The sequence below is a fragment of the Podarcis gaigeae genome (assembly GCF_964106915.1).
Source record: "Podarcis gaigeae genome assembly, chromosome: 3".
NCBI lineage: Eukaryota > Metazoa > Chordata > Lepidosauria > Squamata > Lacertidae > Podarcis > Podarcis gaigeae.
Window position 1 is genome coordinate 50,234,559 of NC_139680.1, and position 21,586 is coordinate 50,256,144.

Sequence of the window (21,586 nt, forward strand, 5' to 3'; positions counted from 1 at the left end):
CTTCAGGCTGGAGGCTCAAAGCACAAAGTCAGCCCGTGTGGTGAACTTCTGGAAACCTTTCACTTTTTTTCCTCTCTCCGCTCGGTGCCATTCACTTTCTGAGCACCAGACCCTGCCTCTTCTGACGTTGCCCCCCCCCCGCACCACCGCCACCCCCGGTTCCTTTTTATGATTTACCCGCCTCTGATCTCTGCCTCGGCGCCCTGAGCCGCGCAGCGCAGCTCCGGCGTCCTCCTCTCGCCGTGGGGCTCTTCATGCCGAGCCCCCCCTTCTTCTCGCCAGCCCCACCGCGCCGCCGCCCCCTTCCTCGAAGCCTCCGGAGGGACGACGACGACGAACTTCTCCTCCTTCTGAAGAGCCACTGGCGTCTCCCTTCCCTTGGAAAAGAAGCAGCAAGCGAGCGAAGCCAAACTCTCTCTCCCCCCTCCCGCCGCCCCGCGCCCCGTCAGCTCCTCCCGCCAAAAAAAGAAAAGTTTCCCCTCTCTCTGCCCGGCAGGACCGTCCTCTGAGGAAAGTGGTTTGGGGAGGCGGGAGGCGGGCGAGGAGGAGGAGGAGGAGATGCGTCGCTTTCGCCCGCGGGAGGAACCCTGAGGCAGCTGCCCCGAGGGAGCCGGAGGAGAAGCCGCAGCGCCCGCTCGCCGCCTCCGGGAAAGAAGCCCCAGCCGGAGGCGCCGCCGCCCCGAGGGACTCCGCCATGAGCAAGCCGGCGGGATCCACAAGTGGGTAACGCGCAGCGGGGAGCGGGGGCGCGGAGGGGGGCGAGTGGCTTCGCTGCCCCCGGGCCAGGCTGGGTGCCTCTGAGGCGGCGGGGCGGGGGGTGTCCTCTCGCTCCGAGTCTGGATCTTCCGCAAAGCGCGCTTCCCGGGAGCAAGCCCACGCGGAGGGGCTTTCCTCGCAAGGGGGTCTGCGGAGGATCGCGCTGCGTGGCTTTGGGATTTTGGAGGTTGTTTTCTCCGGGCCTGTAATGAACTTCAGATTTCCCCTTTCTGATCGCGGTGGGGGGGGGGGGTAAGGATGGGGCGCTGGTAGGTCGCGATCGAGTCAAAGAGTTGCGCACGCGGGTCGCTTTCCCACGGCGGAGATCGCGATGCCGATCGACCTGCGCAACTTCCTTCTGCTGCTCTTAATCCGTTTTAGAAAGAGAAGGGAGAGCAGCCCGAAACTTCGGAGTTGAATGCCAAGGAGGAGGAGGGAGGGAGCCGTTCTCTGGAAAGAGGATTTGACGGGAATACTTTGCACACCATTTCCAGCCTTACCGAATAATCCTGCGAAAGGGAGAAGCAGAAACAACTTAAAAGTCACATTTCCCTTAATCCTAAATCCGGGTACACCTCATAACGGAGGGATTTCTTTCTTTAAGTCTGATTGACCGCTCGGGCTTGGAGTTGGCTTCAGACTCCAGAAATCCAAGAAGGGACTTTGGGGTGGGTGTCCCCCCTCTTTTTTTGGTCGTAATATACATAATAGGGTCAGTAATGTACACGATCTAGTTTGATGTAAGGCGACGGGTGGACCAGGTCATTTTAGGGCGAGAGCGTGGGGCCACGGTGACTTTTTTTTAGCAACATCAAAAATGCCTTTGGAGAAAGAGAAGCACGTGCGTGTAGAAATGCCTCCCCCCCAAAAAGGGCGCATTTGAGCTCACGAATCGTCTCCCTTTATTTCCTCTCCACCCTCTTCTTCCTCCTCTTCTAGCGCGCGTGTTGCTTGCTGTAACTGCAGACTAACTTTATTCCGAGTTATCTGGCATCGCTCGATATTGAAACTTTTCCCCAGCGAGCAAAATATATAAAAGAGGATCTCTCTCTCTCTCTCTCTCTCTCTCTCTCTCTCTCTCTCTCTCTGTGTGTGTGTGTGTGTGTGTGTGTGTACACCACCATCATCACAGCAAAAAGAGAAAGTAAAAGTTTTTTTTTCTGTATTTGAGGATCACCAAAATATAGTTTGGGGCTGGGAGCGGGGAGGTTAGCGGGATTGATCTGGTAGCAAAATCCCTTTGGATCCATCTAGAGCAAACCTCTCCCGTCTGTTTTCCCGCAATCTTTGGAGGGGTCAGGGGACGGGACACCTGCGTTGCTCTTGCCAGGGGACGTGCAGACTGTTATCTAAAGAGAGGTGGAAATTATTCTCGGGCCAACTTTGTGAAATTATGGAGGCTATGGATAATTTGCTCGAGAGTAGTTCTACTTTCAATGGAGCTTCCTCCAGGTCATCGTGCATGGAACTGCCGCCTTACAGCTCGATTCTTTATATCTGTTACCTTAGAATTTAGTCGCCAGGATCCAGTGGGCGTGTGTTCAAAGTTGATGCAGCTTTTTGCCGCAGCCCCCTGAGTTTGGCCTTGTTGTTCCGCTAGTCCCTGGGGTTGAACCAAACTGCCTCGGGGAGATGGGCTCCCCGAGTGTCCCCGTTACCTCCCCTTCTTGGGACTCTGTCGCTTCTTACACTGAGGGCCGTCACAGGTTCTCTCGGATAACTTTATCCCTAAGGAGAAATAAAGAATGTGGTGTAAACCGGGAAGGGATGTTTGTGTGTGAGAGAGAAATGTGTTAGGACAGTCTTTCTTTCTTTCTTTCTTTCTTTCTTTCTTTCTTTCTTTCTTTTTCTTTTCTTTTCTTTTTAACTAAATGCGATTTCTGTGACCTGGGAATGAGATCCCTAGTGGGGTCGGGATGTTACTTGGAAGTAAGTTTCCGTCATTTCAAGGAGGCGAGACGGACTTCTCCTGCCCCGTCTGCAGCCCGCCCGGGATAGCTTAAAAACAAAATTAACTTGGCATAACGGAATAAACGCCGCTGGAAGATTAGCTCCGGAGGAACTCCGTCCCGGCCAGTTTCCGTTTGCTTGCATCTAAACTTGCCATTGATCCGCCTTAAGGCTCCAGAAATGATCCAAACGCAACGTTTTTGCAGCTAGGAGAGTTTTATTACGTGGTCAGCGAGTTCTTTCCTCCAAACAAAAAAACAAAACCGGACTCTGTTCACAATCCTAACTGATATCAATAAACAAAAACCAAGCGCCGTTGGTTTGAATGACATTGGCACGACAGCCTTGATTTTAGGTGACTGGTCTCAATCTGCGGTTTGGGGGGATTCAAATGGATTAAAAAATAATAATCAATCCACAGACTTTAAGCTGCTCGGCTCTATTTGGATCGTCCCCTGTTTATGAGTTGGGGAACATTTTCTATTTCGGGGTATGCGGAAACTTGGTTATTTATTCTGCAGGATAGAAGCTGTGGCTTCTCACGCCATTTCCCCCCTGGCGGACCCCTCCCCACTGATCCCTCTGGCCTTTACTCCCCCGCAGGACCTCGGCCCTGCCTTGAGGAGGACTGGGGCGATCTCCTGCGCCCCTTGGAGGGAGGGCGCCCCTCGCCAGGCCTTGAACAGCCCGTCTAGTCCCGAGCCGTGGCGCAGAAGCGGCCGCGTCTCCTCCGGCCTTTGGCGCTGGCTCCGCTTTCCCTTCCGCCAGGCTGGAGTGATGTCAGATGTGATCTCTCTGCTTGGGTGGTAACAAGACCCCGTCGAGGAGTCCTCGCAAAGCAGCCTAACTTCTTTCAACAGCCTCTGATGGTAATTACAGTAATCGAAGCTGCCATATATCTTTAAGCAATTAGGAGGCGCGCACACACACACAAAAAAAGTGCCCCCGCCCCGGACGCCCCGTCGAGGGATGTTCCAAACGGTTTCCCAGCGCCGCCCGAGCCGCGTTTGTCTTTCCCGTTAGACTTCTGGGGCCTTTAAACAGGGGTTAATCAGTTATCTGGTGACCTCGTGTCAAGTTAACGGGGTCCCTCGTTCGCCTGGCATCCTTCGGAATTTTATTCTCAGCACAGGAGCCATGGTTGCTGGAGGTGGGGGGAGGACACATTAATGGGCTGAGAGACTGACACCCACCCTCTCCAAATGCCATTAAAATGGTGGAGGGGGTAAGCGGAGGGCAGGGAGCCAAAGTTTGCAGCAGAAGAGTACGGTGGCGAAGGCGAGAAAAGAGGCACTGCCGAAGTTGAGACCCGCAGGGTTTCAATGGCGAGAGTTTTTAAGCTTCTCCTTTCGGAATTCGTAGGATTTAAACGCGCTGGATTGTGGCTGGATTCCCCCCCCCCCCCCGCGCGCGCAATTATAGTAGGCTATTCTGTTGCCTATTTCGGTGTGCAATGTTTAAGCTAGCAATGGAAGGAGAATAAGGAAATTAAAGAGACAGCGAATCTAATATCCAGCTTATCCTATCTCCTGTCTGAAGTGGGTGCCTGGTTGCCAAATAAGCAGGCATATTCAACGGCACCAATACAATATAAGCACTTAATATAGAGCAGAAACAAGAGGTCAGATATAGCTAGCTACGTTGGGCGTCGGAGATAGGAGAAACAATACAAGAACAGAGCAGAATCGATCCCGAATCTGGGCAGGGCGAGCGGATCCGGAGGTGTTTAGAGGAATCCTCCCGGGCATTAATTAAGGCCATTAGTTTTTCCGCAGGCCGCGGGAAGAAATTCTGTGGGCGGAGGTTTAATATAAACAAACTTAATGCAAATAAGGAATATACAATGTGGTGGAATACGTGGGGGTCCCAGTGAAATTAAAAGTTAAACTGTGGCTGAATTGGCTTGTCAAAATTGCACGCCTGTTCGGGGACGCTAAAACAGTTGTGCATGTTCCGTTATTCTGTATTCGCCGCTGGAATATTTTGCCGCCCTCAATTTTCCTAGGCACTTTTACTCTGGATTAGGATACCAGAGCAGCTTACTCCCAAGTAAACGAACAAAGTTTTACCATCTTAACCCTGTGCGCGCCCGCGCGTGTAAAAATACACGTGGAAATAAATCCATTTGAACTTAGAATAACTTTTTGCTCAGAATAAATATTATTAGAAACCGGCTACAAGTATGTAATTGCACTTATCCTGCATTCAGCCCCTGAGGAGTAAATTGGGCTGCTCTGAAGTAAGAGCTATACATTTTTAAAATATTTAAATTTAGGAATTTAATTTTTAAAAATTTATTCTAGATATACAACTAGGGGCTTTAATGGTTATACCTCAGGTACTCCTAAAAGCGCTATTTCAGATTTTCTAAAATAGTTATGACTCTCAGGGTCATAACTATTTTCCTATTTTATTTCCCCTTTTCTTTTTCTTCTTTTTTAAGCAAAACCCTAGAACCAAGGTGCTACGATTTGGGGAATGGTATCTCCAGAAATACTGGGAAGTAAACTGGTTATTTACTTTACACTTAATATGATGTTTACCGCCCTCTGAATATATTTACGACTAGATCCTCTGCTGGCTCAGAAAGAAATCCGATGGATTTCAACGCGACTGGAAGCCTGGTTAGACTATTTCAAGCCAGCGGCTCGTAGTCACAGGGACGGCTTTGGGTCGGACGCCTTGGGGGACAGAGCCACCAAAAGGACGCCCCCCCCCGCTCTGGAGAAATGTCGCGCCCTCAAACTCGACCCTCTGAGGTTTTTTAACTCGGAAGTGAGCTCAAGGATCCCCCCCCCGCCCCGTGCAGGGGGATCTCATCCTCGGTGGCGTGGCACCTCCCGCCTGCACTTCGACGTGAAGTCCTATCGATCGAGCCTTTGAAATCGGTTTGTGGGGCAGAGGCAGAGAGAGATGGGAAAGAGCGAGTCTGAGATGCGCAAGTGGAAAAAAACAAACAAACGAGGAGCGGGGGCAGAAGCCCAGAAGGCGAGTTTGGGATTTGCATAAGGAGTTGCGCGCGTTTTGTCCGATTAAGGAGCGATGAAATCCAACGCCGGGCGATGGCACCGTGGCATGTCCGATTTCCTTGCCTTTTCCCCTCTTTGAGAGTGGAAAGTCCAGCAGTGGCTGCCTGGAGGACGTGCGGGGGGGGGGGGGGGGGCTGAGAGAGAGCGAGAGCCGGCCAAGAGCGGTGTGAGAGGCAGGGGAGGGGCGGGAGGAGGCGGGAGGGGGAGTCGAGTGCTCTCCCCTGTGGCCATTGTCTGCAATGCGAATTCCCATGCTACTCTTTTTGACGGGTCACTGGTGACCCAATAGGCAGGTGGCAAGGAGGGCGTGTAATTACACAGCTCCAGAAGCCAAGCTTGGCTCGCCCGGCTCTCCTGGAGATCGCTTACCTTCCCGCTCCCCCCCCCCCCCGCTCCGCAAACCACCACCCACATTCACACGGCAGCCAAACTTCACTTTTCATCTCGAGGGGGAGGGCTGAAGATTCCTGAGCGTTGTCCTTTCCCCGGACCTGTTGTGACTGATTCCCCCCCCCCTCTCTCTTTCCCTCCTCCTCCTCCTCCTTGGAAGGATCCCTCCTCCCTCCCTCGCGCCCCCCTCTCTCCGCTTCCCAGCGCGCCCCACCACCTAATCCCCCTTCCTCCCGCCGGCCCCGCATATAGCAGCTGTCGGGTTTCATTTGGAGGAGAAGCGGGCCGCGGCTGGCAGCTTGCGCTGATTGGAGGCAGTCAAACGAGTTCTCCATAGGGGGAAATCATTAAGTTAACACGTTATCTAATGTCCCTATTGTCTGCCGGGGAGGCATTGTTTCAGGGCCCCGCCCCAAGCCCAGAAGCCAGGTCTCGGAGCAGCGCTCTCGCCGGCCTCGCTGCTCCAGAAAGCGGAAGAATCTGCTCGGAATTCCGTGCCCCCCCCCCCCGACGACGCCATTCGGGCAACCAGCCATCCCAGTCACACACATAGGTAAAGGCTGGAAGCCCCGTCTCCTTTTCCGAATATTCCTCTTGCTCTCTGCCCGCTCAGCTGCAAAAAGATGGTGCCTTGCGCCTAAATCTTCCAAGTCCCTTAGACTTCATTGCGCCCCATCTTAAGAGGTTTACAGCTTTCAGGCTGCCCTCCCTGCAAACATATGCCTGCCCACTCACAAGGGAGCCCCACTGAGTTCAATGGGACTTACTGCCAGGTAAGTGGAGACTGGATTGCAGCCTAACTTGGAAGCAGGCCCTCTGCTGCAGTGCAAAGGCCGCACACCTCCGCCCTGCACCTGGGAAGTAAGCCACCTTGAACAGAGCACGTCTTTCCTCCGGGTTGCAAATGTATGGGACCCGGCACGAATCCGATCCGAAGTCCTCCTCACTTTTTACAATGCCATTATTATTATATTCTAACAAATACATTTGCTCCAGAGGATGGAGTGAAGGGGGGACAGCTGCCCCCACCAAATCAAGTAAATAAATAAAAAATACTTAACTAACTGACCAATTGCGTCGTAGATAATTCGGTTCTGTCCGTCCCCCCCACGAAACCGGCTCCCTCTAAAATAAGTCCAGGCTACGCCCCTGCAACCCTCTTAGGCGCAACGCAATCCTTCGAATGCCTTTGCTGTTTGCAGAGTATATTAGCCCGCAGTCCGTAGGATTGCGGTCTCCGTGGGGCCTCCCGTTGTAGCGGGGCTAGAAGGGGCTGCAGCTTCAGAGATGAAACTGCCGCTGGGACATTCCCAAACTTTTCCTCGAGAACTACCCGTTGACCTTTGAAATGCTGCTCTCACTTTTGAATAGCCCGATCCTAAGCGCCTTGAATTTTGCCAGCAAGCTCCAGCGGCTGTAACGTAGGTTTGCCCACCATCGCAGGCTGACGGCTAAACTTTATCCCAAAGGCATTTGCAAGGAGGGCTTGGGGTCCCCGGAAACGCCCCGGGGCTGAGATGTTAGACCAGTAGATGCTGGTGCTTGCGGGTATCAGTTTTGAGCCTGTTCCTTTTAGTCAGCTGAGGACGCGCTTACTTGAGCGTAAGGACCGTTGGCATCAGTAGGACTTTCTGACTGAGAAAGTGGGGCGAGAAGAGAACTGGGGTGTATTATTAGGTGAGCGGTTCTTCTGCGACACAGAACATTAAGGCATAACCCACCTAATGCGAAGTTCCCGTTTCCTTAGTCTGGGTCTGTAAAGCACCGGCTGTGCACCAGAGGATGGCGTAGCGCAATCCTACAGGTGTTTACTTAGCAGTTTCCCCAGAGTATGACTGGGCTTTGCCCAAGTCATCGGACAAGCCTCTGCCTGCTTTCTCGTAAGCAAACCCCATTCGTTCCCTTAGGACTTAACACCTGACAGGTTTAGGTTTGAGCCTCATGTCTTTAGGAATGTGCCCTTAATCGAAATAAAACCTGGTTGATTTTAAGAGCTGTTCCACAGTGGCTGCCTCCGAGAAGGTGGTAGATTCTCCTTCTTTACCAGGTTTCAGTATGAGCAGATTGGACACTCGATGCTCTTTCGGTTTCCTGCCAGCTCAGGATTAAATATCATTACTTCTAACCAGAGCTAAAAGAAGAAGGCTGCACTCCCAAGCAAGTTTACTTGGAAGAAAATTCCCTGGGCTTCAATCTTGCTTCTGAGTAAACATGGATAGACTGAACTATAAATCTGTTTAGTGTAGCAGCGGCGTGTTGGATTAAGGGCTGGGGAGGCACCAATTCAAATCCCCACTTAGCCATGAAGCTTCATGAGCGACCTTCTGCTAATCGCCATCTTTCAGAGTAACCCACCTCGCAGGGTTGTTGTTAGAAAAATGGGATGGGGAAAGAAACTATGCACACTGAGCTCCTGGAAGTTAAGGCAGCAGATAAGTGTAAGGCATAAATCAAATCCATGCTTGTTCGAACAAGGAGTAAGCCAGTGAAACTATTTGGATGGCTCAGTTGGTTAGAGTATGGTGCTGATAATGCCAAGATTGCCGGTTCGATCCCCGTATGGGACATCTGCATATTCCTGCATTGCAGGGGGTTGGACTAGATGATCCTCAGGGTCCCTTCCAATTCTATTATTCTATTTCCTAGTCACTTGAGGATCCTGTACACATTTGCCCAGAAGTCCTGCTATTGCTTCATTCCCAGGGAAGGTGCAGAGGCCGGGGGTGCAGGAGAGCTTAGGGTAGCAACACTAAGGAAGTACAAGCTTCTGTTTCCAGAGGGGAAGTGAGGACTTAATGGTCTTGTAGAGGGTAGTTGTCTTTAGATAGGCAAAGGCTTCTTACTTCACTTCCTCCACAATGTGATGTGCCAACCCTGCTGCGTTTGAGGGTCCTTCTCCTGCTGAATGAGACTCTGGACTTCTGTTCCAAAGTCCTGCCTGAGTGTACCACCGTCTAATTCCCGCCCCCTCCAGCCAGAATTTCTGCTGCTACTCCTGTAACATGGCAGGAGAGGACTTGCAGATGCTGGGCTCCTGATCAAAGCAAATGCAGCCAGAAAGAAGTCCCTGAAAAGCTGGGAGTGGTGCAACAAGTTGATTTTATACTCTGGGCTCAATGTTGTTGTTTTTAAAAGGAGCATGTGTATTACTTTAGTTGTGAAGCCCACAGTTAACACTGATCTTCTCACCACTACCATCACCTCCTGACCATTCCATGTTTTACAATTGCTTCTACAATCCTAATATGTAGGATGGCTTTATTTATTTTATTTATTTACTAGTCACTTCCTTTTTTACCAAAGTAACTCTTAAGTTACTTACAATATAAAACAAACAAATACATTAAAGTCAGGTTAAAATGAAACAAACAAAAATATCTAAAAGACAATTCTATTTTTAAATAGGTGGATTGAAACATCCCACTCAGTCATGGAAGCCATGATAATGAAAAGCCAAAGACCTAAATGTCCCGTCCCCCCGGGTGCCTAAAAGCTATGCAGTGATGGAGCCAGGCAAGCTTCCCTGGAAAGAGATATCCATACACAGGGAGCCATCACTGAAAAGTCCTGCTCTTGTGTTGCCACCCTCCAGACCTACAAAGAAGAGCCTCACATGATGATCCCAGGGTCTGGGTCAGTTCATGTGGGGAGAGGTGGTCCTTGAGATTTGGGGCTCCTGAGCTTTATACATCAGAACCAGTGCTTTGCATTGGGATCAGAAACTAACTGGTAACCAGTGCAGTCGAGCCAGGATTGGTGCAAGGAAATAAACAACTTAGGAAGTTTTTAATGACTGATGTTTTAATGTATTTTTAATATTTTGTTGGAAAATGCCCAGAGTGGCTGGGGAAACCCAGCCAGATGGATGTGGTATAAGTAAATTATTATTATTATTATTATTATTATTATTATTATTATTATTATTATTTGCTCAGGCTATCTTGCCACAGTGAGCAACCTGGCTGCTGAATTCTGCACCAGCTGCAGTTTCTAAACTGTCTTCGGAGGCAGATCCATGTATAAGCATTGCAGTAATCTAACCAAGAAGTTACCAGAGCATAGTCAACAGAAATCAGAAGTTTGCTGGGCCACCAGCCAAAGCTGATGGAAGGCGTTCTGTGACCCTGAAGCCACTTGAGCCTCAAGTGACAATGATGGAACCCAAAGTAACCCCAAGCTACTGCCTGCTCCTTCAGAGGGAGTGTAACCTCAACCCATCCTTCCAGTCTGGGGAACAATTCACTACCAGTGCCTCAGTCTTATCTGGATCCAGTTTATTGGCTCTCATCCAGTCCATTACGATTAAAAAAATGGAAAATAAAAAATAACAGCATGTGCATTTAAACTCACTTTAAATCACAGCACCACCATGACCATTGGAATAAAATGTGTCTGCTGCCCTGGTGCTAAGCTCATTCAGTTGCAGAAAAGGGCAGCACTGTATATTTTTAAATGACTATAAGTTTTTAAAAGACTATAAGTTTTTAAAAGAAGAAGAAATACTGATGCCAGTCCTCTTTGATGTGCCCCCTCTCCCTTCATCTGTCAATCCCTGAGTAGAGAGAGCCAGTGCGGTGAGGTGGTTAGAGCAGGCTTCCTCAACCTCGGCCCTCCAACTGTTTTGAGACTACAATTCCCATCATCCCTGACCACTGGTCCGGCTAGCTAGGGATCATGGGAGTTGTAGGCCAAAAACATCTGGAGGGCCACAGGTTGGGGAAGCCTGGATTAGAGGGTCAGCCAAGGTCCAGGGAGACAGCTCAGGATCATGGGTTGGAGCCCCACATGGGGCAAAAGATTCCTGCATTGCAGGCAGCCGCATTAGATCACTCTCGTGGTCCCTTCCAACTCAACAATTCTATGAAATCTTCACCCAGCTATAAAGCTAATCTGGGTGACTTCAGGCCAGTCACTGTCGCTGAGTCTAACCCTACCTCGCAGGGCGGTTGTGAGGATGAAACGGGGAGGGGGAGAACCACGTAAGCCGCCTTGAGCTCTTTGGATGTTAGGCGTGGGATATAAATGTCCTCATCAGAGTCATCATCAGAGTACTTGCCTGGACTTGGGCCTGAGGTCGAGCTGCGTCCCTGGTCACTGGAGATGCCCCCGTTATCCTGGCTGTGATGCCCATCACGGACTTAACCATGCCAGAGGGCTGACCTTCTTTTCTTTCTCTTTCTCTCGCCTTCGCCCTCAGGTCGGATTTTAGACATCCCGTGCAAAGTGTGTGGGGACCGCAGCTCCGGCAAGCACTACGGCGTCTATGCCTGCGACGGCTGCTCCGGGTTTTTCAAGCGAAGCATCCGAAGGAACCGCACTTACGTCTGCAAATCTGGGAACCAGGTATTCACCCCCAGCCTCCTTCCGCCCACTTGCCCTCCGTTCGGGGCCAAAGCCATTCCTCGCTTTTCTGGGCGGGCGCAACCAGGGAGGAGCTCGCGATCTCCACCCCCCCGTCTAGTGGGGCGGGAGGTCGAGGGGGCGGAGTGAAGCCGGCTTCGGAGACCGAGGAGTCTGGAGTGGCTGGAAGAGGAACAGCGAAGGCACAATCACGTGGAGGTGACTTAAGCAGAAGAGGGTCGGGAGGTTGACTGCGGAAAGAAGGAGCTTTTTGTAAGCCGCCTGGAGTTTCTGTCAGGGGAAAAGGCGGCTTCCAAATATTAGACCACTTCAGAATTCAGGCACAGGTCGGAACGCTCCCCAATAGAAAAAGAAAAAAACTCCCTGCAAATAGAAATCTAGTATAGCAGGCTGGACTGGAACATTTCTCCTCGTTTTCTACTTGCAGGAAATTTTGCTTTTTTTCAGAGGGGCTTTTCAAAGCAGGGCATCCAGCCTGCAGCATATTCGACCAGCTTTAGGACCCCGTTTCCACCATCTAGTTCTGCTGCAACTGCAGACCAGGCCAGAGAGAGAGACTTTGCTCTCCCGGAACGTTGCGCTGGGTGTTTTCCATCGCTGCTGCCGAGTCCCTTGTTCCTGGGGGGTGTGCATGGAAGATTCCTGGTAAACCATGGGATTTCCAACCACCAAGTTTAGGGTGGGGCTGCCAAACTCAGTTGGAACCAAATTTAATTAAAACTCCCTTTGCAAGAAACCAAAGAGGTTTTTTTGAGCATTTAACTGGCATAGTTGCAACTTTGGTGGTGGGTTTTTTTTGGGGGGTGTTTTAAAAAGAAAATCTCAAAAACATCCATATTTTGATCTCTCTTTCTCTCTCCACCCCCGCCTTTCCCCCCTCCACAAAAGTTAAACAGCCCTCGAACAAAGGAGAAGGATTCTTACAAAATGAATGGAAGGATTAGAAGGGAGCTCGGGGGCTCGAGAACAATCCAAAACTCATTGTAAAACAAGCTACTTTAAATACTGAGCATTTCTTCATTGCCTCCACTCACAGCCCAGTGATCATTTCAGCCTCTAACAGCCATACTCACATGCCCATTATCCCCTGAGAAAACGGAGCAGAACCAGTGATTGATTCCAAAGTAACCGATTACCGCTGTTGGACAGCAGTATGTGTACCAGGAAAGGAGCCCTGCTGGAAACCAAAGGGGACTTGCTTCTGAGTAGACATGCAGGGGATCCGGGTGCAGATCTTTTACAAAACAACTCTTTTCCTCTGCATGCTTTGGCCACGGGGTGCGGGGAGAAGCCCTCAAAACAGAGTCAGATTTGCTTCCGAGTAGAAAGGTGCTTAAGATTGGGCTGCAAGCCACCACCCTCTGGCAGTTCACTCTCGCTCATACCCTGGCAGGCGACTCTCCCCTGCCTTTAACCGAGGTGTGGCAAATGGAGGTTTAAATGGGTGCAGCTCGCTTCGAATTGTGGCGCAGCGGTTGCATGTATAGATGAACTCTGGCCAAAATCCATCGGACCTTGCTTGGCCAGAGGATGGGAGGGAGCGTAGCTCAGCGGCAGAGCGTCTTCCTCGCCCATAGAAAATCCCAGGCGCAATTCCTGGTGTCTTCAGGAAGGTCCTGCCTGAAACAGGAAAGCAGCTGCCAGGCACTCTGGACAAAGCTAGACGAACCTGTGGTCTGGCACAGTCTAATGCAACTGCCTCTGTTCCTATGGCTGTTCTCTTGGGTTGCAATAGGAGGAAGCCTTGTTTTGAGCCAAGTAATGCAGGGATTCCAGTATAGCAGGGATGGGGATGCTCAGCTGGGGCGCTCCAGATGTTGTTCAGCCTCAGCCTGTATAGCCATTACTCGAGGATGGTGGGCATTATGGTCCAGGAACATCTGGGTGGCCACAGGTTCCCCATCCCTGAAACAGAGTGCAGTAGGGGAAGTGATGCTTTGGAGGGCATTTAATAAAGGAAAACAGTTTCTTTTGGTGATCGTTAAAGAGAACATCATCGTATCCAACTGCCTTGCTCAAATAAGCTGAGGGATGCACGAAAGTGGGTTCAGCTTTGATGGCTTGGATTAATGTTCCCAGGCTAATACATCTGATATTACAGTGAAATAATACAGCGGGCAGCTTAGCCTTTCTGGTCCTTTGCTCGATTTTGAAAGGGAATGGGGGACTGAGAAATCAGAGGGCACAATCTAGCGAAAGTGAAGCGTCATTGATTTCAGTAGGGGAGTCTGAGTAAAGCTTACTGAGGAGTAAGTCCCACTGAGGACCCTTGGCCTTTCTCCTAACTAAGTAGGTATAATGATTGCAGCTTCCATCTAACCTACTTAAAGGTGACTTAGCGGCCCTTAGCTTTGGTTGGATCCTGCCCCAAGTTCATGCCAGCTCCCTCCGAGCCTGAACCCTCAGATTTCAAACACCCACCCACAGCTCAGCAGGTGATATATTCTGCACACCAAATCATAGCGTCCACGCAATCCTATAGGACTGCACCCTCAGTCTGTAAAGCCTATTTAGTAGTCAGGTTCAGTTGAGATCTGGACGCCTAGGGCTCAACTGAAACCAAATCTCTAGGGAAATTTCTCGAAAGAAAGAGGTCCGGGATTTTTATTTTGTTTTTCTGGCAGCCACGTTGTTTGACACAGAAGTCCTGCTCTTTACCTTTGGCGGTTAGGTGGAAATCAGTGGGACCATTTATTTATGACTCTGCGGGAAAAGCAAGGGGCAAGAAACCGAGGAATACGCGAGAGGAAGAAGATACTTTCTAGGGCGGCAGGTGGGTAGCTGGAGGATCGTGATCAGTCAAAGGCTCCAAGTGCCAGGGAGCTGTCCCGGGTGCTGAAGTCCATATAGAGATTTTAGAACGCCCCTTTAATGCTTACTCTTCCCCAGGGAATTTTCATAGAGCCCTGGGAGGGCATCATTCTTATTTTTCTGGCAATCATCCAGCACAGGTTCAAAAAGAAGTGAGAGTGGCAGAAGGGAGAAAGGGTCTACACATCTTAGTAGGATCCCCAGACACCTTCCTGTTTCAGAATTTCCTTACTGAGACTCACGTTTTGTCCCCCTTTTCAGAAATATGTCTCTGTTTTTTAGGGAGGCTGCCCAGTGGACAAGACGCATAGGAATCAATGCAGGGCATGTCGGCTGAAGAAATGCTTGGAAGTCAACATGAACAAAGACGGTACTTGTGCATCCTTCCTCCACCCCTCAGAAAAAAAACCAGAGAGAAATGGATAGCAAACATATCATGGGCTTGTGAAAACTATTGTCCAGAGAATGGATCTGTCCTTAGGGTTCCTATCAATATTGGCAGTCTCCCAAAATTCTCTTCCTGTGACCCGTCCTAAGTAACTATCTTTCCACTTTACAAAGCTAAACCTCTTAATCTGCCTATATTTTTGGCTTGCAAGTAACTGTCCACAATCAGACCCTTTGAAATACAACTACTGACGAGGAAAAGGATTGCTATCCTAAATGACACTTTTAAAGGCTGCAATAGTATGCAATCTTGCCTGGGAGTGAGAATCACTGAACTCAGTGAGACTTATTTCCAAGCAGACATGCATGGAAAGATTGCATACAAATAAAAAATGAAGAGCTCCCAGGTATGTCAGTAGGACAGTATATCAGGAAATGGACCCAAGAACCTCAAACAAACAAAAGCTGTTAAATATCTACACTGACAGGGTCCCAGAATTCTGAACAGTCATCCTTCCAGCAGGGCACAATTTCAACTTATCCTGGCTGATAAAGCAAATCCAGCTGCCCCATCAAGCAAGCGATTGCTACTCACAGGGTATGCGTGTGCAAGTGCAGGTTTGCCTTGGACGCTTCTACCTGCAGTCCAAAGATCTGCCTTTTCCATGCGCATATTGGTTATAGATGCCGCTGCACATAGGAAAGCCAACAAGCCAACATCTTAATCAGTGATAGGGAGCCTTTGGATCTCCAGATGTTATTGGACTAGAAATCCTATCAGCCCTGACAGCTGGCCGTTCTACTGGGAGCTGAAGCCCAAAGATATTTGGAAGGTCCCGGGTTTCCCATCCCTGATGAAAGTGTAGATTGGCAAGGACAATATGCACCTGTGCATCTAGAGGAGCATCAGCTAACTGATATTACATTATTGCTGCATTAGTGTTGATCAGGTTTGGGTTACCTTTGGCCTTCTAGATGTTGCTGAATTACAGCTCCCATCATCCCTGGCCATTGGCCATGCTTCCTGGGGCTGATGCAAGTTGCAGTTCAGCAAGCTGTGGACGGCCAAATGTTCTCCACTGCTGGTAGATGAAAGTACATATCTTCATTTCCCTGAAGTTGTCCTGGTAATCAAACACTTCTTTTCTCCACGCTCTAAAATGGGGCTAGGATGCTTTACTTTTCCCTGTGTCAGGCAATTAATTTGAATCAGAGCTACAAAAATAAGAGATTCTCTGCTGCTCATATCAAAGTTACAATAATCAATATATATTTGAATACCGACTACCTGAAAAGAAAAGCTGTCAATTTTCTTTGGTGATATTCCTGTTGTGGTTGTGGTTGTCTATATTGGAATTATGTTCATTTCCCTTTGAAGACTAGTGAGACTGCTTAATTTGTCAGTTATTCAGTTTTGTAAGCAGCAAGTGTTTGTCTCTTTATGCTTTTTATGTTTCATGTGGTCACTGAATATTTGAATTCTCCCTTAGTCATAATTTAAAATTGTTCAATATCACTGGGGATTTGACGCTGAATATTTGATCAGTTAGTTCACATTACTACATGAAATTCAGCTCCTACCCTAAAACAAACTCTTTATTCCTCCCCCCCCCCTCATTCCACATCTTTAATTCTGTAAAGATCCCTTGTCTAACACATTCTTTCTTTCCCTCAACATAGAATTGCTGTATGAGTTTCCTTCCTAGCCAAATTAATGTTTCACTTTTCTCACAGAAGTTATATCTTGTATTCAATTGCTCTTCACTCTCAAGAATTAGAACATATATGAGCATGTCATGACATCACAGCAAGTAAACAAATAGTGAAGTGGTGCTTGCATATAGCAAACCACCACCAGAGTTTAGCGTCTTTATTAGAGATGTATCACACAGCAAGTTAATCCCATTAGAAGTTTTCAGTGGGCTTCAAAAAAATTTTTTCCTTCAAATTCCAAGTAGCATGCTAATGCAGGTTTTTATTCTCAGCTGTTCAACATGAAAGGGGACCAAGAACTTCCACAATAAGGAAACAAGTCGCTCTGTATTTCAGAGGACACAAGGAGGATAATGGAGCCACACCACATTTCCCCTCTGCAGCTCTACCTGCCCCAGCTTTCTTCACTGCTGTTACTCAGCTGGAACCTCACAATCTAGAACTGGCTGCAGTTTCTACAACATCTGAAAGGCAGACCTTGGTGGGTCTGGCTCAACCAACTCCAAAGGTCAGCTCCTTCTCCTTCTTGATTCAGGGGAAATGCATCATTATCCTGAGAGACTTTAGAAAAAGAAACCAGACCTTGTGATATTGGTATGGAATGAGGCCTCCTCAATCTGATTCCTCTTCATTTGGCTTGTGTAGCAATTACTTCCTGGTAAATTAATGATGCTATATTTGTGAAAGCAAGACTTTTGCACAATGCGTTGGAGTAAAAATGAAGGAAGTCTCAGTGGTGTTTACTTCTTCGGAAGCCTCTTCAGGATTGCAGCCTAAATCAATAGTAAATTATTTACCGTATGTCTTAAAATATTATGCATATTGCAGAGTTAGATGATTGACATGTCTGGTGTACAATGCGGGAGTAAATTGGTCAAGCCATATGAACCATACTGCATATTGGTTCCTTTTCAATGCGAGCAGTTATCCTGGTAGGTGTTCCAAATTGCCAGATAGTTCCAAAGTCACCAGAATGCCTTTAGGATGGAGCACAGATGTGTGGTCTTCATTCTTACTACTTATTCATTGACTGTATTTAATTAAAGTGTTTATATGCCATCCTCTCACAAAAGATCAGAGTGGTGTACAGCAATGTAAAAACCTTTAAAAGCAATATGAACCCATCATTAAAATTGTTAAACCATACGATTGTCATGCTCAGTTTCCACCCATTAATGTATGGAGGAATTGTTTCACATGATGGCACTGCTGCAAACTTGTTGCCAAGGGCTCCAGCCCAGGCATAGGGCGTGGAATTCAAGGTACCACTATTACAAACGTTCCAACTGTGCAGGCATATCAGCTTGAAGGATAGAATCCTACCACTACCCCCCTGTGTGCTATTCTGGGGGTTTTCCTGACCCCAAGGGAACCAATTTCCTGGGGCACTTGGAGGAGGAGAGGGGGAAAGTTCCACCTTCTTGCCAAGTTAAATCAACATCCCTCACAAACTGAGTCAGGACTGAGAACCAAGATAGATGAGATGCCAATTAGGTGGTTTTTTTTGGGGGGGGGACATAAAAGGGGGGGCAATCTGTAATGGGACCAAGGGCAAGGGCTAGGGGGGCTTAAATCTTTTGCCTCTTGCTGTGGTCCCAATCTGAATCAGCCCCCAACACTATTGGCTGGGATTTAAAAAAATTATTTGCTGCCTGCCATGTGAGCATTTCAAGGTGCTACGTATCACAAAACATTTCAAGATGCTGTATATCATAACGTATACAATTGCATTTAGAATCAAGTTCAATCAAGCTGTCAGTGGAATGCTTAAAATGCATCAGATAGCAAAGGCCGTGGTGAACAAAAACCTTTTACCTTGCAGTAAAAATGTTTCAGTCAGTGAGTGCCTTATTTCTGAGGGAGACATTTATTCTCTTGCATTTATATTCTACCTCTCTTCTTGTCATGGAATGCAAGCGGTTGTCAGGTGCTCCTCAATCCAGGCACCCATGAGACCCAGATCTGCTCAGCTTCACCAAGATGGTGGCCCCGTGTGCCTTCATGGGAAGCATTATAAGACATCCGGCAAACCTGAATTACCTTGCTTTGAGAAACGGAGTTTTACAAATACCTCAGGATGTCCCAGTTTTATTCTGACCAGTTTTAAACTGTTACAGTATTGACAGTGGAATCCAAATATTGGAAGTACTCACATAATACTTATTGCTGAAGTGATGGTTACGGACATTTCCCTCAACCACAGTAATGTTTCCCCCCTGTAATCCATAACTGCCCATTTTCGCCCAAATTCACCTCTGAGGTCTGGACTACATATGCAGCAGAATAAGAGAAGGGGTGCATTTTTGAATGCTTCACCACATAAGAAAAATAAATCCCCTTGCAAGAGGAAAATGAGCACATCAGGGACAGAAAACCCAGCATGGTCCTTCCTCTGACTGTGCTAGTTTTTTACTTACAGGGAGAATGTTATGTCAGGAAGCATTTTAAAACACCCTTCACCTATAGTCTGGAATGGTAAAGTATATTCTACTAAAACTTCATTCTGTTGCACGTGTAGATTTAGTCTGAGCATCAACCTTCCTAAATACAGGATCCACTTACTATGCATGAAGTGGGAAAGGCAGGATGTGGTGCCATTTTAGCACATATTCAGTTCTTCAGTTTGACTTTTAATTGTGTATTGCCTTGATACTTGTCCAAACCAAACAAAATATTTACCACTCACCCTACCAAAATTGAGTATCTATGTAAATCAGCTTGGGGGGGGGGCATATCTTAAGGTAGTTGGTTAAGCCAGTGGTTCCTAAAATCTCCCCCTACCATTTTTCTTCTTTCTTTTGTTTTGCTGATACCCTCCTTTGTAAGACCCAGATTCAATAATCAAGTACTTAATTAAATAAGCAGCTCTTTGTCAAACATAAGCTCCTGCCTATTACCTTCTGAAATATTTTTCATGCAACCTTTTAATTTTAGTACCCACACGAAGTCAGTGGCACTCCCATGTATCTCTACGAAGTGGCTACTGAATCTGTTTGTGAGTCTGCGGCAAGGCTTCTCTTCATGAGCATCAAATGGGCTAAAAGTGTCCCTGCTTTTTCTACTCTATCATTACAAGATCAGGTAAGATTTATATGGAATTGGGGGGGGGGGAGGAAATGACAACATTTCTGTTAAGATGATTGCTCAGGATTGATTTAGACCATGTAATTATCAGTGCTGTTGTTAGCCAAGTGATGGATTAAAACATATACTTCATCCAGTATAATTTAAAAGGTTCCTTTTCAGTTGCCTTCTGGTCTTGGCTTACTTAATTATATAAGATGAGCCTAGTGGATCAGGCCAGCAGTCCATCTAGTCCACCATCCTGTTCTCACAGTGGCCAACTGGATGCCTGTGAGACACTGGCAAGCAGAACCTAAGCAGAATAGCACCATCCGCTGCTGCTGCTGCGGTCTCCAGCAACCAGTATTCAGAAGCATAATGCCTCTGACAGTGGAGGCCGAGCAAAACCATTGTGGTTAGTAGCTTCACCTTCATGAACCTGCAGCTGATTGCAGAGCAAAACCCCTTCTGCAGAGCACCTGCTCTTTCTTTGTAGCACACCATGTACTGCTGTGAGTTGCTTGGTTGGAGTTTGTGGTTAATATTCCTGGCTTTTAGTAGGGAATTAGTCTGGCTTTATTTGTAAAGGGTTAGGCGGGTACAACATTCAGAACAATGGGGGGTGGAATAGTCAAGGTCATAGCATAACTGAAAACAAAGGCAATCATTATCACGAAAGGTTACCAAACACAGTTATAAGTCCCTGCCAATGCCACTTGCCTATTCTCTACAGTTTTATGTGGGGGGCAAGTCTTGGCAAGCCTCCATGGAAGGTGAAAGAGAAAGCCTCGCTTAGGGTTGCCAGATGTCTGGAACTTCCCGGACATATACAGAATCAGCAGCAGTGTCCAGGCGAAAATTGGTAAAATGTGCAGGAAAATCTGGACGTACAGCAGCCCATGTTGGCAGCTCAAAAATGGCATTTTATTTTATTTTTTGCAGTTTTGCCAAAACTAAAAAAAAAGTTCAACAACTTTTCTGTCCAGATATTCGCTGAAATATGGCAACCCTAGTCTTGCTTCATGTCTTAGTTCAGGGGTGTTCATTTTAAAATCTTCAACAAGGCCATAAGAGTTAATCAAACTGATTGGGTAATGCTGGCAGATTATTGATGTTAGCACATTCCATCGCCACCCCAAAACCAACTTGGTTGGCAGAAACTCCCACATGATCCCTTGCAGGAAGGTGTGGGGCCTCCAGCAGACTGCCAACTCAATGGGGATTGCATGAAGGTGTCATTGTTTTTTATTTTTTTGAGATGATTCCTCCAGGTGGGGGTATGCAGGACTGCTGAGAATTGCATACAAAAGGTGGCTCCAGAAAGAGCATCTGGAAATGCAGAAACCATGTTAGCAACATATATGCCTCCACATGGAGCTAATGTTTAATACAACTGGCTTCTCCAAGTGATCTGTTGGAGCAAGAGTTCAGTGGTGCCCTGTGCACTCAAGGCAGACTATATGTGTTGGAGCCCCTAAGCATCAGAACTGTGGTGGTGTTACACTCATGCACTGTTGAAATCAGTGGAACTCGAGTTAGTCATGTGCCTCCCTTCTCCCACTGATGTCAACAGAACTTAGGCAAAACTACTTGCATCATTGATTCAGATTGGTATAGGAGTGGACTGTGTTTCTCAAAACCAGTGGTTCTCAATTGGTGGTCCAAGGACCCAAGGGGGACCATGTAACCCACCCATGGCACCATTCACATAACAAAAACTACCAGAGATTTCAAAAGTAGGGGGTCCATGGCTTGGCTTTTGAAAAACAGGGGGTCCACAGCACTTAGCTAATTTATATTTTTTTGATAGTTATATTCCCCCTCCCTCACCTCCCAAAAACCTGACTTGTTTTAAACTATGTCAACTTAAATTGGATGTGAGCAATAAGAGCATTAGCAATCCTAACCATGCCTACTCCCGTTGAATTAAAATGGTGCTTACCTTAAAGCAAGCAATCATCTCTCTGCTTCTTCCTGTCTTATGGAAAAGACTACGTATTCCCCTAATTAAATTAGTTGCAACACCCCATCCTCCACATTCTTCCTTCCAGTGCAAATGCCCTGCCACCAGCATGGGTGACTTCTAATTAAGGCAAGGCTTCGTTTGCTCTACCACAGAACTTTCT

The 21,586-nt window shown here is 47.8% G+C and overlaps 1 protein-coding gene across 3 annotated transcripts in view; it reads left to right on the forward strand.

Annotated features, from left to right (window-relative positions):
* Positions 1-521: 521 nt before the first annotated feature.
* NR2E1 (nuclear receptor subfamily 2 group E member 1) overlaps positions 522-21,586 on the forward strand; it is a 28,034-nt gene continuing 6,969 nt past the window's right edge. For 2 of the 3 annotated variants that reach the window (XM_083731427.1, XM_083731429.1), the window contains exons 1-5: positions 8,519-8,563; positions 11,323-11,468; positions 14,580-14,667; positions 16,670-16,905; positions 19,332-19,478. In XM_083731427.1, coding sequence (XP_083587553.1) covers positions 8,524-8,563; positions 11,323-11,468; positions 14,580-14,667; positions 16,670-16,905; positions 19,332-19,478 — 657 coding nt within the window. In that variant the 5' untranslated portion in view covers positions 8,519-8,523. Of the gene's footprint in view, positions 720-8,518; positions 8,564-11,322; positions 11,469-14,579; positions 14,668-16,669; positions 16,906-19,331; positions 19,479-21,586 lie in introns of those variants that run through there. The other variant, XM_083731428.1, reaches the window with a different exon arrangement.